Below are 15055 nucleotides of genomic sequence, written 5' to 3'. Positions count from 1 at the left end.
CAGACGTGGCCTAAATTGCGATGCTATTATTGGCAGCCGAGGGCATTTGGGTTTTTTCGCTCCCTCTCTCTGAACTTTGCTGGGTAAGAAAGCCAGCGTGCCCTTGGTGATTAGCGGTCACGCACAGCAGCTCTGCGCGTCCTTCTGTGGTTTCTCATGTCCGGAAAATATATTTGTGGGGGAAAGAGCTGGAGGGGAAATAAATCAGGAGGTTGAATTTACTTGGCACATCTCCCCAGAACTGTTCCCCGTTAACCTCTAATTTCTCTTTGTGCCTCTCCCTGAGGCGGGACAGGTAATTTCCCAGCTCTGTAACTTGGCCTGGTCCCTCAGCGCCTTTTTGACTTTGCCTCCAAGTTCAGCACGACAGCAGCGGCGTGTCGGGGAGCCGTGTGCCCAGCAGCGTTTTGGGGACGTGGTGGCTGTTGCTGAGCGCCTGACAGAACCGCTCTAGGGAAAAATCCACCCCGTGGCCTGAAGGATGCTCGGCCAGTGGCCTGAGCGCTTAGCCCTTGTCTTCTTCCCATGGCTGGGAATGTCATGTCTGCTGTGAAGGAGACCTAGGAGAGCTCTGGAGGACATCGCCTCAGCCACTGCCTGCCCCAGTCTGGCTGAAGGCAAGGGGTCCCAGCAAGGGGTCTCAGCTGGGACCCCTTTTCACGCCATGCAAAGGGGTTCTCCAAGGCTGGTGGACATAGCCTTCTTCTCCTGACCTGCCTTCCTCCTGGGCTGTGCTTCCCAAATCCCAGCATGGCCCTGAGTTTGGGAATTGCTTTCTGCCCACCAGTTGACCCAGCTGCAACATGCCCAGGACCTCCTGGGGTTTGACCCAATGCCTCTCCCAGCTGAAGCAAGGGCTGCCACTAACCAGGACACCCATGGTTAATACCTCCAAATCCTGCTCCAGACTCTGGACCCGCACCTGGAAATGTCTGAAAGGGCTGGGAATGCTGGGGAAAGGCTGGGTGGGACCCCTGGGATCACCCCCATCCTCTGCCACTGCCTGACCTTTTATCCTTGGGTGCTGCAAACGGTATCGGGAGGTTTAATGATGCTCATGAAGCCATGCCAAAAGGGCTTGCAGGATCCGGAGATGAACGACTTGCTAGAAGTATAAGGCTTTTGCCAGTCAATGAAATTAATGTTTCCATTAGAAAAAAAAAAAAAACCACAAAAAACGGGTTTTCCAACCTCAGGTTTGTTTTATTCTTTTCAGTCAAGCCAAGCGCTTGATATGCGCAATTCAGCTCTGTCTCCCTGTCCATTCACTTGCAGATCCTCATAGCGTGGGAAAGACGCAAGCTGCCGGCATCCGACCCGGGGATTTATGCTGCTAATCTGATTAGTGTATGATGGACGTGTCCAGTTGGAAGGAGATGGAGGTGGCACTAGTCAGTTTTGACAACGCTGATCAGATCGTGGAGGATCCCTGTTATTCAAACGACCTCAGCCCCGCCAGCCAGTCGCGGAAAGGCCATCCCAGCTGCGCCAACCTCCTCTCCAACTTGAGAATCCTTATCAACAGTGAAAACGCCAACAATGAGACCATTTTCTCCAGGTTCTCCGCCGAGTTCAGTGAGCACCTGGTGGGGGAGAGGGTGGGCATGGATGAGGGGGACCAACGAGTCATCATCAACATCGCTGGGCTGAGGTTTGAGACGTGGCTCAAGACCCTCAACCAGTTCCCTGAGACCTTGCTTGGGGACCCGGAAAAGAGGATGCGTTACTTCGACTCCATGAGGAATGAATATTTCTTTGATAGGAACAGGCCCAGTTTTGATGGGATCCTGTACTATTACCAGTCCGGTGGGAAAATACGGCGCCCGGCCAACGTCCCCATTGACGTCTTTGCTGATGAAATCACTTTCTACGAGCTGGGTGATGAAGCCATGGACCAGTTCAGGGAGGATGAAGGGTTCATCAAGGACCCTGAGACCCTCTTACCAACCAATGACTTTCATAGGCAATTCTGGCTGCTCTTTGAGTACCCTGAAAGCTCCAGTGCGGCCAGGGGTGTAGCTTTGGTCTCTGTCCTGGTCATTGTCATCTCCATCATCATCTTCTGCATGGAGACCTTGCCAGAGTTCAGGGAGGAAAGGGAGTTTAAATCCGCCCAGGAGCTTTCTAAGAACCTGACAGACACCTTGCTGGCCCACAGTACCTTCACGGACCCTTTCTTCGTCATAGAGACTGCCTGCATCATCTGGTTCTCCTTTGAGCTGTTCGTCCGGTTCATCGTGTGCCCCAGCAAGACCGAGTTCTTCAGGAACATCATGAACATTATCGACATTGTGTCCATCATCCCCTACTTCGTGACGCTCACCACCGAGCTGATCCAGCAGAGCGAACTCAACGGGCAGCAGAACATGTCCTTGGCCATCCTGCGGATCATCCGGCTGGTCAGGGTCTTCCGCATCTTCAAGCTCTCCCGGCACTCCAAGGGGCTGCAGATCCTGGGGCAGACCCTCAAGGCCAGCATGCGGGAGCTGGGCTTGCTCATCTTCTTCCTCTTCATCGGCGTCATCCTCTTCTCCAGCGCCGTCTACTTCGCCGAAGTGGATGAGCCGCAATCCCATTTCTCCAGCATCCCTGACGGCTTCTGGTGGGCCGTGGTCACGATGACGACCGTTGGCTATGGAGACATGTGTCCCACCACCTTGGGGGGGAAGATCGTGGGGACTTTGTGCGCCATTGCAGGGGTATTGACCATTGCGCTGCCCGTCCCCGTCATCGTCTCGAACTTCAACTATTTCTACCACCGGGAGACAGAGAATGAAGAGAAGCAGATCCTGCCTGGGGAGGTGGAGCGGATACTCACCAGTGTGGTGACGGGGAACGGCAGCATGGAGTCGCTTAATAAGACCAATGGGGGTTACCCTCGAGACAAGGCCAAAAAGTGATGTTTGAGGCCGTGGCGGGACTGGGCACTGCCAGGTGGGATTGGCTGGATAAGGTATAAGACATCTGCATGCTGTGGTTTTGGTTTTTTTTTAAACCAAATGTGCTGCTGCTTTTTTTTTTTCTTTTCCTAGACATGTTTCAATCTCTGATTTCCTGTGGCTGTTCAAATAAATACCATCTTTCTTATCTCTCTGCCCTGCCCATCAGTCTGCTTTTTTTTTTTTTATTATTTTATTTTTTATTTGATGCCCATCTGCTTGACGTTTAGCTTCTCTCTCCATGGGGTCAGAGTGGGGTTCCCTGTACACAGAGATTTCCCCCATTTACTGGAGGGGAAAAAAGGGGCAAAGTGACACGAAATGCTTTGCTCGGTGGTACCCAGCTGTCCAGAGACGAAGGTGGGTCCAGCTCCCTGTTTTTCTTCATCCATTTTAAACCATTCCTCCCCACCTACCACTTACTATCTGGGGGTCTGAACAATTCCCAGACCCGGGACTGCTCTGGCTGAAAAATAAGCTGGCAAAAAAAAAAATTAATATTTTTAGCTGGATGAGTTCCCTGGCCTGCCTGCCTAATAAACTTTGTCGGCACGGTAGGGTGGGCAGTGATGGATGGAAGCAAGCCACCAGGTGAGGGGATTAGGAGGAGGATGGGGACCCGTCACGGTGGCACGGTCACCAGGAAAAGTCCAGGGCACCGTGGCTCGGTGCCCTCTGGGGTTTCTGATCGAAAACCGAGCTCTGAGAGAGGGATGGGGATTTCCCCTGCAACAAATGCTTGACTTGGGGGTTACCTGGTGTGCAAATGCCCTTGGGGACGAGTCACCATGACCTCGCCGATTTGGTTGTCCCTCCTGTTGCTGCAAATGGGGCGCAGAGTAAGGAGGGCTGGCGATTCCCCACAGCTTCGCGTTGCAAAAAGGCACTTCTGGCTTCTAAAAGCTGCAAATTCCCACTGGCGCTTTTCATGAGAGAAACCAGCAACAGATCATTTTGCCGTTCTCTCTCATGCCAGCAGGTTTTCTGCCGACAAAAACATTTTGTTCCAACTTCTCTGTTTCACTTGGCTTTTTTTTTTCTTTTTTTTTTTGATGTTTCTGCCTACATTAAAATCACAGTTTCTCATGCAGTGTCTACACATCCGCTTTTATATCCCACATCTGTTATACTCCGTGTCTTATCTCCTAAGGATTCGACACGATCATTATGCAACATGCCAGCATCTCTGGTTTGCAATTTCATTCAGAAAGGAGCTATGAAAGATGGATTATTTTCATTCCTGGTCTGTTGGAAAATGCAAGTTTGGGCTTGCTGGGATTTTTCCTGTGGCAGAAATCCTGCAATCGTGGTCGGGGGGTGGGGGGTGGGGGTGTTATTTTGGTTTTGTGGGGGTCTTTTTTTTTTTTTTTTGCAGACTTACTGCAATGAGGTCTTTTCCACCCCAGGCAGATGGATCTGGGTTGTGACCAGCACAACTCCTTCAGGAGAGGTTTTTTCCCTCTGGGACAAATTCCCTTTTCCCTGCTCTCCGTCTTTTTTCCCATCCCTCCTCCATCCTCTTCCTCACGCCGCCCCTTGCAACCCCAGACCATCATCCCGGATGGGAGAAGGAGCTGTGAGAGCTATTTCATCTCCTGCCCACCGTGTTCAACTTCTCATCGTCTGTGGGGATGGCTGGAGGGTGCACAGCTGGGCACAGCTGGAGCACAGCACCCTGAGACACCCCCAGTCCCTCTCCATTCACCCCTCAGTCCTCTCCAGCAGCTCTGCCATGTCTCTATTTTTATTTTATAGCTGCTTCTTTCTCCTTTTCCTCTAGAACGCTTGAATTTTTTACAATCTTTTATTTTTTTAGCACCCCCCTCCCCAAACTTCACTCCCAACCTGTCAAAGCTGAAGCCCTTTTGCTCTTTGTTCCTTGGGAAGTCACCACGAGAAACCCTGGGGAAAAGGATTTGGGCTGGGAAATATTCAGCCTGATCAGCTGTGAGCACATCTTTGCTGCTCCTGCTTCCCAGAAAACAGGGACTGAAACGGTGCTGGGGTGGGTGGATGGATGGATGGATGGATGGATGGATGGATGGATGGAAGGATGGATGGAAGGAAGGATGGATGGATGGAAGGATGGATGGATGGATAGATGCAAGGATGAACAACCTGATTCTTATGAACTTGTAAACTTTATTCTCAAATAAAAGAATAGATGCGTCAAAGTGTGGCATGCAGAAAATATTATTTGGATACAACTTTTTTTGTTCTTGGCTTTGCGCTGCTCCACAGGAGCCGGTGCCCAGCTGAGAATCGTGTGTGTGGGTTGAGGCATGAGACATTATAGTTCTCCAGATTTGTGAGCCGAGGACAAACTCCCCAGGGGGTTCCCCAGCAGGTTGGCTTACACCATCCCTTGTGGGAGGCCAGGTCCGAGGGGTGGCCCTGATTTATGCTGGGAGGACGGGGTCAGAGGTCTTAAACCTCTCCATAAATTAGCTTATTTCTGATTCATCCTAAAGCGAAGGAAAACAAGCTATGAATACCCAGTGCCAAGACCCAGCTGGTGCTTGATGAAAACCTGCCAGAAAACCCATTTTCCTGCACAATTTGCAGCTTAGTACCATCCCAAACACAGACCCAAAGCTCAAAGCTCAAGGAAATCCATACAAGGCTCTTCCCAACTGTACTATTCTCGAGTCAAGCCCTAATGAGCCAATCTGTCATGTCCTCTAGCACACAGGCTGAATTCCCACTTGGAATTTTGTACTGCCACCAAAAAAGCTAAAAAGAAGACAAGAAACCTCTTTGCTTTATTAGAAAGATGTCCTGGCTGCTTTTTATCCCTGGAGCAAGCTGGAACCTGTGGGCACGGGTGAAATATTTCCCAGCTAGAAGCGTCTCCCTCCTCTATGGAGCTGAAATTTCCAAGGAAGCCCTGGAGCATCCTTTTTGCCACCAGATATTCCTGCGCTTCCCCAAAGCACAGGGGTACAGTTTTGGCACCACAGCCAGGAGATGGCACTCCAGGACAGACATTTCCCTGGATGCAGGCAGTGGCGATGTGTTTCATCCTTTCTTAATTCATGCTTGGAAGCTTTTAGCTGATTTATTTCTTTATTGCATGTGTCAACACAGATGTGGGAAGGGATGCTTTGGCCCTCAAGGATGCTGTCACGGAGGAAGCCCATAGCAGGGGGTTGTTTGGGGGGAGGAATTTTGGCACTGGTGCAGAATAGCCGTGCCAGGAGGGTTTAGGAGCATCGTGGCACGGCATTTGGGCTGTTGGTCCTGCCTGGGGCAAGGACATGGCTTCTCCCATCCCACTCACCCAGAGCACAGCTACAGCCCCTGGGTGCTCCAGGTGGTCCATCCTGGCAAGGGCTGGTCCATGGGCTGCTGGTCCTCAGAGCTACAGTTCCCACTGCATCAGGCTCCTTTCTTCTTGCTCATAACAAGGAGAAAATTCCCGTGATGGAGCTGAGGGAATCCCATCTGCCCAAAATCCGGGCTTGGGTCCCTCCTGGGCACAGGGGGTTTCCACCCACCAGGGCTGAGGGATCTCAGGGAGCTGCAGGGGGATAAATCCCATTTCCACCATCCCATATCATCTGCTCCTTTCTAGGCGGCTCAAAAAGCAACTTCTGCACAGTGAGAGGAAAGAAAAATTAATTTCCAACTCCGATTGCTTGGATCTCTGCTTCCTGTTCCCATCGGGTAAGCAATCTCTGGGTCCCACCGGTGATGGAGCCTCATTTATCAATCAATAATGCAAATAGCCCCTTATCCCTGAGCACAGTGGAGATGAACCAGCAGCAGGGACTCTTGGATCTCTCTCCCAGCCACCTGCTGAGAGCTTCCACTGCAGCTGCTCGAAAGGAGAGAGGCAGGCTCCATTTTTAATGGGGTTTTATATGGATGAAGGTAATTTCCAGAAGGAACCATCCAGACCTTTGAGAGGGAAAATGATCATCAAATAAATATGTTGGGTCTTGAGGTGGGGGGGGGGTGTTGCACAGCAGTAAAGACTATAATTGAGGACTAGCTGGTGTTCCCAGGCTCTTGGTGACCATCTCACAGCACAGACTGGTTATTGGGAAAGGGGGATTTAATTGAGATTCTTTATGGGGAAACAAAGAAGTCTAACTGAATTGTTCTAAACGATGGAAACTAAAATAAGACATCACCTCTGCACATGTGCAGCTGTGGATGCCGTTCAGTAAAAGCCCCGTGATGGGAGGGCACGCGCTGGGTGAGCACCTTCTTCTGCCCTGCTCTCCTGGGTGGTCTGAGGGAAATCTCCAGCCGAGCCCCATCCTCCCACGGGACTCGCTGCCATCAGATGTCTTTGGGCTATCAGACACCATGTAAGGGACATGAGGGTGAACCTTGGGCCCAGGGACGGAGAGCTACTAAGTGACCCACGAGTGCGACATGATTGTGGGTCTGCAGGGATCTGCTCTGATCCTGATCTGCCTCTGGGATGGCGAGTTCATCCTCCCTGGATGGAAATGTGGGTTTCCCAGAATCTCTCACTTGATGTAGCCCCGACAGAAGAGCTGCTCTTGACTCCCTAGGGACCCACCTCTCAGCCCCTGCAGGCTGTGACTCCCAAAAGCCTTAGACTGTGTTGACCAAGTGCTCCTGAGCCACCACGAAGCAGCAAGTGCTGGGCAGCTCCTTCCTAATTCCTGCTGTTTTATCACAAATAAATGGGCAGCCACCAACTCTGAATCATCCACGCTTTATTCATGCATGAGTGAGAGATTCCTCAGGGACCAAAAAAACATGGTTGGTTTGGTTGTGTGATAAAACCAAAGTACCGCTGGCATCGTGGTGGATCTAAATAGCCTTGGCCAGCCCAACACGGTTGTTGTCCCGGTCAAAGATGCTGTAGTACACCCTGATGAAGACATCTCCCAAGATCCAGAGATCCCCGGAGGTGTTCTGGAAGCTGCTGATGCAAGGTCCTTGGTCGTTCTGCGTTTGAGCAAGGAAAGGCAAATCGGAGAAATGTGGGCTAGTGTCTTTTCTTGGCAATGCTCTGGAGACCCATGGGCATCCACCCCCTATCTCCCACGGGAACGGGAGAAGCCAAGGCAACCAGAGCCATTGCAGAAAGTAGAAGGACCTCCAGAAAGGCTCCAGAAACCTGGACCACCCGATTCCCCCTTACCTGCTCCATGTAAGCCAAGGGGGACACAGGATACTGCACCCCATCGATGACAAAGATGACATCAGGCATGGCGGCAATGGAGCTGCAGTTCACGTTGTACTGCAGAGAGCAGGGAAAAGAGGCTCTTAGGTGAGAAACAACATGTTCACAGGCCAAGGAGTGAAGGGGTTTGATTTCACCGGTATAAATTAGAGACTGGGAGTGTCTCACAGTGGTCTCTGTTGGAGGTACCAGAAGAGCAGGGCTGATTTGCCATGAGCAGAGGCACGGTTTCCCCATGCATGGAAGCTCTCAGCACTGGGCTCAGCAGTGCCGGGCTGCCTCCAGGGTGAGCAGAGCAAGCCATGGGTGCTCTTACCTCTCCGTACGTGTCCTGCCTGGCCCCGACTGCCCTCTGGATGTTGCTAATGCTGGAGGGTGGCCCAGCCACCAGGGAAGTGCCGGTGTCAACGATGGCTTGGCAGCCACCACCGCATGCAACCTCCTGGCTGTTGACGATGATGCTGGGAGGACAGACAAAGCACGGGGCTGTTAAATAACCAGCTGGATCTTGGTGATGTTATTGAACTTCTTTGACGGGAGTGAAAGGTGGGTAACCCAGGGTGCTGCCCTTGAGCCTTTTGCTCCTGGGAGGCTGCAACGTCAGCTGGTATCACAGCCCCAATGGCACACATGGGGACTGAAGCACTGAACACAACCCAGCAGCTGGGATCCAACCGAGCCCAACAAAGTGGTGTTTGGACCATGATTTTACTCGGCTCATCTACAGGAATGTCCCCAAAGAGCACAAGCTTTGTGCAGAGAAGAAGCAGACACAACGTGTCCCCATGTTGGGTGGCAGTTACCAAAGTACTATGGATTTTGGCCCCTTAACCTTCCGCATCACTCAGCCGTGGGGTGTTAGATGCCGGTGGAAAGCCCCTGATGTTGTTGGGTCCAAGGTCTCTTCAGAAACGATGGTTAGAAATGAATGTGGGCCAGCAGAGCTGGTTTGTTACCTGTCCATGGAGATCTGCCAGTAACCTTGGTAAGAGACGGAGATCCAGTTGATGGAGCCGGTGAAATAAGACTCATCGATTCCCCCGAAGATGACCACACTGCCTGTTGTCTCGCTGGATGATGCAGAAAGGAAAAACAGTGCAGGGTTTGCCACGTGTCTTCAGTGCACGCAGCTTAAAACAGCAGGGCTGTGTGTCCCATGGGGCGAGATGCTGCTCGCGATGCCATGGTTGCACCTGCTCCCCTCCTCATTACAGAGCGTCAGTGAGGCAGTGGCAAACAACAGCGTGTGCCAGGTCCTTTGGACCCAGAAAAAAGGAAGAGGGGAGCTATGGTGAAAGTATGTGCCAGGAAACTAGAGCTGCTCCATAGAGTCATTGAGGTTGGAAAAGGCCTTGAAGATCATCAAGTGCAACCGTTAAGCCAGCACTGCCAAGCCCACCACTAAGCCATGCCCCTAAGCACTGCATCTACACATTTTTTAAACACTTCCAGGGATGGTGACTCCCCAGCAAGCCATAAGTCTGGTGGCCACCTGCTACGAGCCCCCTGTCCTTTGCATGCCATGCACAACACAGAGCCAGAGCCCAATGGCAGCAGTGACAGCGGAGGAGTTGGAGCTACCAGGCAATGCAACGACATGCACGAGATGCATCTGCTGCCTCCCTTGGCCCTTGAGATTCACATGGCTTACCGGGACAGATAGATGGAAAAGACGTTCTCCTCCAGCAACCTCTCATTCACCATGTTATCGAAGACTGGTGTGATCTCATCAGCAGCCAGATTTGGGTAACCCAAACCCAGGATCCCATCAAATGCAACATGGACAAAGAATTGGCCAGGCTCGGTGGTGCTCAAGCCAAAAAGCTGGTCAGTGTCCACCAGAGATGCAACCTAGGGACAGGGAGGGTGCACAGGGAGGTTGTCCTGAGACCTGGATCAGGCACTGCAGTGCTGGCGTTAATCAGGTGGAGAAGACACAAGGGACCCCCCCAAGATGCCATCGTGGCACTCACGCTGACGGTGTCAGAGCCCACGATGCCCTCCATCTTGCCAGTGCCATACTGAATAGTCAGGTTCTGCCCTGTGCTTTTGTACGTGGAGGACACCAATGGGTTAAACATCTTATGGTTTTCTAGAAGGTAAGTGGGAAAACCAGAAATGAAGCCTTTCAGTGAGGCTAAGCCGTAAGGGAAGCGTGGGAGGAGGCACCCTGCTGAATTGCTGGTTAGACCTGCCGTTTATTATCTTGCTTTCAAGAACAATTTAGCTGTGAGCATTTGCTGTACATCCCCGCCCCTCCTCCAGCAACCTGCAGGAAATCCCACCACCCCCTTTAGAAAGATGGGGAAACTGAGGCACGGAGCACTAAGCATATCCCATCACCCTGTGGAGTACAACACTGAGCAAGCCCTACACCCCAAACACCCATCTCTCCGGTGCATTGCAGAGATGCTACGGACCCAGCACCACGGGGGCTGCTCGCTGCACTGGCCGGGTGGCCCCCAGTCCGCTGGCCATATCACCCCGTCTTGGGGCTTGATCACACAGTTATAAGCCCAGGGTGTGCTGCTGGACCCGGCTCTGCTGGAATGGGGAGCCCTGCCTGCTCCTACTTACGGCAAGCCAGGCTGGTACAGGAGATGGAGGGAACCCAGAGGTTGGAGGAGCCGGTGTCAAAGACCACAGTGAAGTTCTGCGGTGGGGTGCCGATGGAGATGGTCCCGTAGTACTCCACCTGTGAGGCAGCAGGACCAAGGGTGGCTTTTAAGGCATGAAACCAAATCGGGGGCTTCCCCAGGCTTGCAGCCTTCATGGTCCCCCTCTTCATGGGGACACCCTGATTCTAGGAGAGCTGCTGAGGGGACATCTCAGTGTCCTGGCTCTGCCCAGGGCCACCAGCTTGGGCAAAAAGGGGCAAAGGTTGCGAGCTGAAGGCTTTGGGGTAAAAGGATCTGGATTTGGTCCATGCACAGCACAGATGTGGGGCTGGGCAGCCCACAAATCACCCCAGGGCTGCGCTGCTGGCATCAAAGCCAATACTCACGTCCAGGGTGTTCAGCAGGGGCTCGGTGGCCACTTTGGTCCCGTTGGGAAAAGCATGTGGGAATTTGGTGCCGATGTCGTAGTGGTGACGCTGGAAGAAGCTGTGCAGCAAACCCTTCTCCCTGAGGACCTCTCTCAGCTTCTTCCCCCTTTCCAAGGGCAGCCTGGCACAAGCACCCAGGAAAAAATAAGAGTTAGGCAGGATTTTGTCAGCGTTCGGCACCTTCCATACTGGTGCTGATCCAACAGCAGAAGCACAGCAGGCTCCCCCAAAACTGAGTCGGGGCGATTCCTGCAAAACCTCAAAGCACCTCTAGAAACCAGACCCCCACCTCAGGTACCCCCAGCTCCTCTGCACCCCTGGAACCACTTCCCCAAGCCTCAGCCTTCACCTCTGCTTCCCAAAGCCATTAAAATTCCCAAAGCCACAAAAATAAGCTCCGATTGCTCATTTTCCCCTTTAATTTTGACTCAGGTGGCCCACGAGAGCGACGCGGCGGTGTCTTACCTGGTGACACCCTGGGAGAGGGCAGAGGCAGCGCAGAGAAGCACGAGGAACCGCATGGTGCTGGGGCAGCCGGAGCAAACGCCGGGTGGTTTATATAGCCCCCGCGCCCCCAACCTGCGGTGCCAAGAGCCGCCAGGACCACCGCCCCCCCCACACACACCCCCTCTGGCGGGTACCCAACCAAGGCAGGTGGCACCCAGGGACCCAAGGACATGGCAAACATCGGCTGGTATCAACACGTCACCTGGCAAGGTGGGGGGGGACACTCACACTGTGCTGACCATGTTGCTGTACCCCAAACCCTGTGCTCCCCTCCCTGTATCCCCCCTCCGGACCCTCCATCCTTTAGCACCCCAAATTCTTCATCACAACCAGGCGCTGCCTGTTCATAGGCATCATTTTGGCATCCAAAGCCATCGCAAGCAGCAGTGGGACCCCCCCACCGCCACCCCAAACTGATGGGTGCCTCTCCCTAGCTGGGAACAGGAAGGGGCCCCCGCTGGGTGGCAGGGGGTGTGTAGAAGAAAAAAGAAAATACGCACGTTTTGGTGCTCTGGGACCCACCGTTATCTGCAAAAACCAATTAGTACGGTGGGATGCAAACAGGCTGTGGGAAAGGTGACCCTGCAGCAGGCTGACCCCTCTCCATCTGGTTTGCCCAGTGATACGAGGACCATTAAAACAGGATTAAAACTCCTAATGAGCGCCTCGGTATCGCCTGCCACGATAATGGCTCCAGGCATCAGCTGGCCTTTCGCGGTGTGCAAAGGGGGAGAGCACGAGGGACGCGGCGGGCGAAGGACATGGGGCGATGCTGAATGATGCAGGATAAGGATCCTGGTACCCACTCTGTGCTGCTTTAATTTGAGCAGCATCTCCCAAGCCACTACATCTTGTCCAGCCCCCCAGAAAACTTGGTGGCAGCTGCTGGTATCGTGGCAGGAGAGTTTCAGTTGGGTTTCGCTGGCGACAGCATGGAAAAGCCGGCGGATCCTGGTTTTTTGGTCTTTATTGTTGCCACTTTTTAGAAAGGATGCTGCGGGCAGAGCTACTCCATCCCTGTGCCACCAGGGCGGTCTCCGCTGCTGCGGGGGGAAGGTGGGATTCTGTGATGGGGCTGGCTCTTGTGGTGGGGTAAAACAAGAATTAATTGTGATTTTTTTTCGGCAGCAAGAAGGGAACCGGCTAGAATCACCCGATTGCTTTGTGCAGGCGTGGGAAGGGGCTGAGCTGTGGCCACCATAAAGGCAACAAGGTGCAGCACAGTTTGGGCTCAGACCGGAGTTCGAGCTGGATTTGAAATGAGGAAAGCTGGTGGGATGAGCCACAGAAACCACCTCAGGAACAAAAACTCGCTCCAAGCCTCCCCCGAAAGAATAAAAAATATAAATACAAAATATCTAAATTACAAAATAATAAATAGCAAAGAGATAACAGGAATAATATGGATATATAATGCATAATGTAAATAATTAAAATTCAAAAGATGAATAATATCTCCTACATTTTTATATAATTATAATAGATGAAGCTCACAAAGTCCAGCCTTAACCCCGTCATTCCCTAAGCGCCTTCCCGAGGCTGCTCCTGGGGTCCAGGGCACCCTGACGGTCCCTGCAGGAGGGAGGGGTGGGCTGGGAGCACTGGTTTGGGCTTGGGGTGAGTGTGGGGTGGGCTTGCTGGGTAGCGTAGGGGGAAATCAGGACACAGTGGAATGGAAAAGGGAAGGGAAGGGAAGGGGAAGGGAATGGAAGGGAAGGGAAGGGAAGGGAAGGGAAAAAGGGAAAAGGGAAAAGGGAAAAGGGAAAAGGGAAAAGGGAAAAGGGAAGGAAAGGGAAGGGAAGGGAAGGGAAGGGAAGGGAAGGGAAGGGAAGGGAAGGGAAGGGAAGGAAAGGAAAGGAAAGGAAAGGAAAGGAAAGGAAAGGAAAGGAAAGGAAAGGAAAGGAAAGGAAAGGAAAGGAAAGGAAAGGAAAGGAAAGGAGAAAATAAGATAGAGCATAATAGAATAGAAAATAGAAAAGAATATAGAATAGAACAGAAAAAAGAAAGGAAAGGGGAAAGGAAAGGGAAAGCGAAAGGGAAAGCGAAAGGGAAAGGGAAAGGGAAAAGAATAAAGAAAGAAAAAAGAAAGAAAAAAGAAAGAAGAAAATAGAAAAAAAGACACGCCCCCCCCCCCCAAAAAAAAAAAAAAAAAAAAAAAAAAGAATAGTTTCCTGCTGTTTGGGAACCGTACGTGCAGTTATGTTGTGTTGACTGTTCGGAGCTGGGACCCCCCGCCAAGGACATGGTGCTGGGTTTGTGACACCGCAGCCACGTCCCAGCCCTCACCGGCTGGTGCCCACCGGGCTCGGGTCACCTTGGAGCCAGAACGTTAAACAGCCGATGGGGAAACGCACGTGCGGGAGGCCGAGGGGGCACTCGGCAGCGTGCTGGGGGGAGCAGCCCCCCATCCTCCTGATTACGAGCTTGTGTTGACTTTTCCCCAGCCCCGCAGGAGGACGTGAGCTTTTGCTTGGCTGCTTGTGCTTTTTCTCCTGCACAGAGTTTTCCACCTCTGGGGAAAAAAATAAAAGGGGTGGGGTGGGGGAAAGGAGCTTTGCTGGGTTTTACTCCCCTAAATGCAATTTTAAAGCAGCTTTAAAGTGTTTTTTCCTGCAGGTAAAACCATGCAGGGCACGTCCCCAGTGGGAGTGGGGAGCAACGGCAGGGACCTGCTCAGGCGGCGCATCCCTCGCCTGGATGCGTACCATGTGAAACCAAGGGGAGCCTGCTCTTGCCATGGGGGTGTCCCTCTGTTTATGCCAGAATCAAGTGATTTTCCACTAAATTGTCACCTCTTGTGGTTGAAAGCCACTGGGAGATTGGTACATCCCCCTGAACTGGGAATTAAGGATGGTAAGAAGCTGTTTAGTGCTTTATTTCCTTTTTGCTGTTGTTTCTGCTGGAAGAAAATCGCTTGCAATGTTTTCCACTGGGAGATGTCTAAAAATTGATGAAGAAAAAAAAAACAAACCAACAGCCCCTTCTGCACATTTCCAAGCTTGAGGGAAGGCCAGAGGCAGCGAATGAGGTAAGGTAGCTTAACAAAAAAACCCAAACCATGAAACTATATGTATTTTTAACACTATTACAAAATGTTGTGCTTTTTTCCCGAGTTTTTCCCCCTTCCCTGTATTGCTTTGGGACCCCCTTTCTATTTGGCAACCCACCGCATCCCCAGAGCCCTTCTGCCAGGGTCCCCAGCGCCAAGTGTCGGGAATCACAAACCCCTGCCTGGGCCAGCGCAGCATCCCCGGTGCATCATTATGTGGTAAATAAAAACCAAAACTGTTGTGCAAAAAACCCACCCCAAACCACAAAAAACCTAAGTAATACCAACCTAGTCATTGCTTTGCTTTATTTTCACCAAATCTACAATATTTTGTTGGGGGAGAAACA

The 15055-nt window shown here is 52.1% G+C and overlaps 2 protein-coding genes across 2 annotated transcripts; one reads left to right on the top strand and one right to left on the bottom strand.

The window, feature by feature from the left end:
- The first annotated feature begins 957 nt into the window (after positions 1-957).
- Positions 958-3093, top strand: KCNA10 (potassium voltage-gated channel subfamily A member 10). The gene has a single exon (XM_005239620.3). The coding sequence runs from the start codon at positions 1350-1352 to the stop codon at positions 2898-2900; it is 1551 nt and encodes a 516-aa protein (XP_005239677.1). The 5' UTR covers positions 958-1349; the 3' UTR covers positions 2901-3093.
- A 4525-nt stretch (positions 3094-7618) lies between these two features.
- Positions 7619-11681, bottom strand: LOC101920610 (embryonic pepsinogen-like). Its single transcript, XM_055819792.1, has 9 exons — positions 11618-11681; positions 11111-11273; positions 10684-10801; positions 10080-10198; positions 9758-9957; positions 9063-9176; positions 8423-8567; positions 8065-8163; positions 7619-7868 (listed from the first exon to the last, which is right to left on the bottom strand). Exons 1-9 carry the CDS (start codon positions 11671-11673, stop codon positions 7731-7733), a joined length of 1152 nt encoding a protein of 383 aa, XP_055675767.1. The 5' UTR covers positions 11674-11681; the 3' UTR covers positions 7619-7730.
- Between the last annotated feature and the right edge of the window lie 3374 nt (positions 11682-15055).

Source organism: Falco peregrinus, chromosome 16, assembly GCF_023634155.1.
Source record: "Falco peregrinus isolate bFalPer1 chromosome 16, bFalPer1.pri, whole genome shotgun sequence".
NCBI lineage: Eukaryota > Metazoa > Chordata > Aves > Falconiformes > Falconidae > Falco > Falco peregrinus.
The sequence above is the reverse complement of the archived record's forward strand: the minus strand, read 5'-3'. Positions and strand labels throughout refer to the sequence as shown.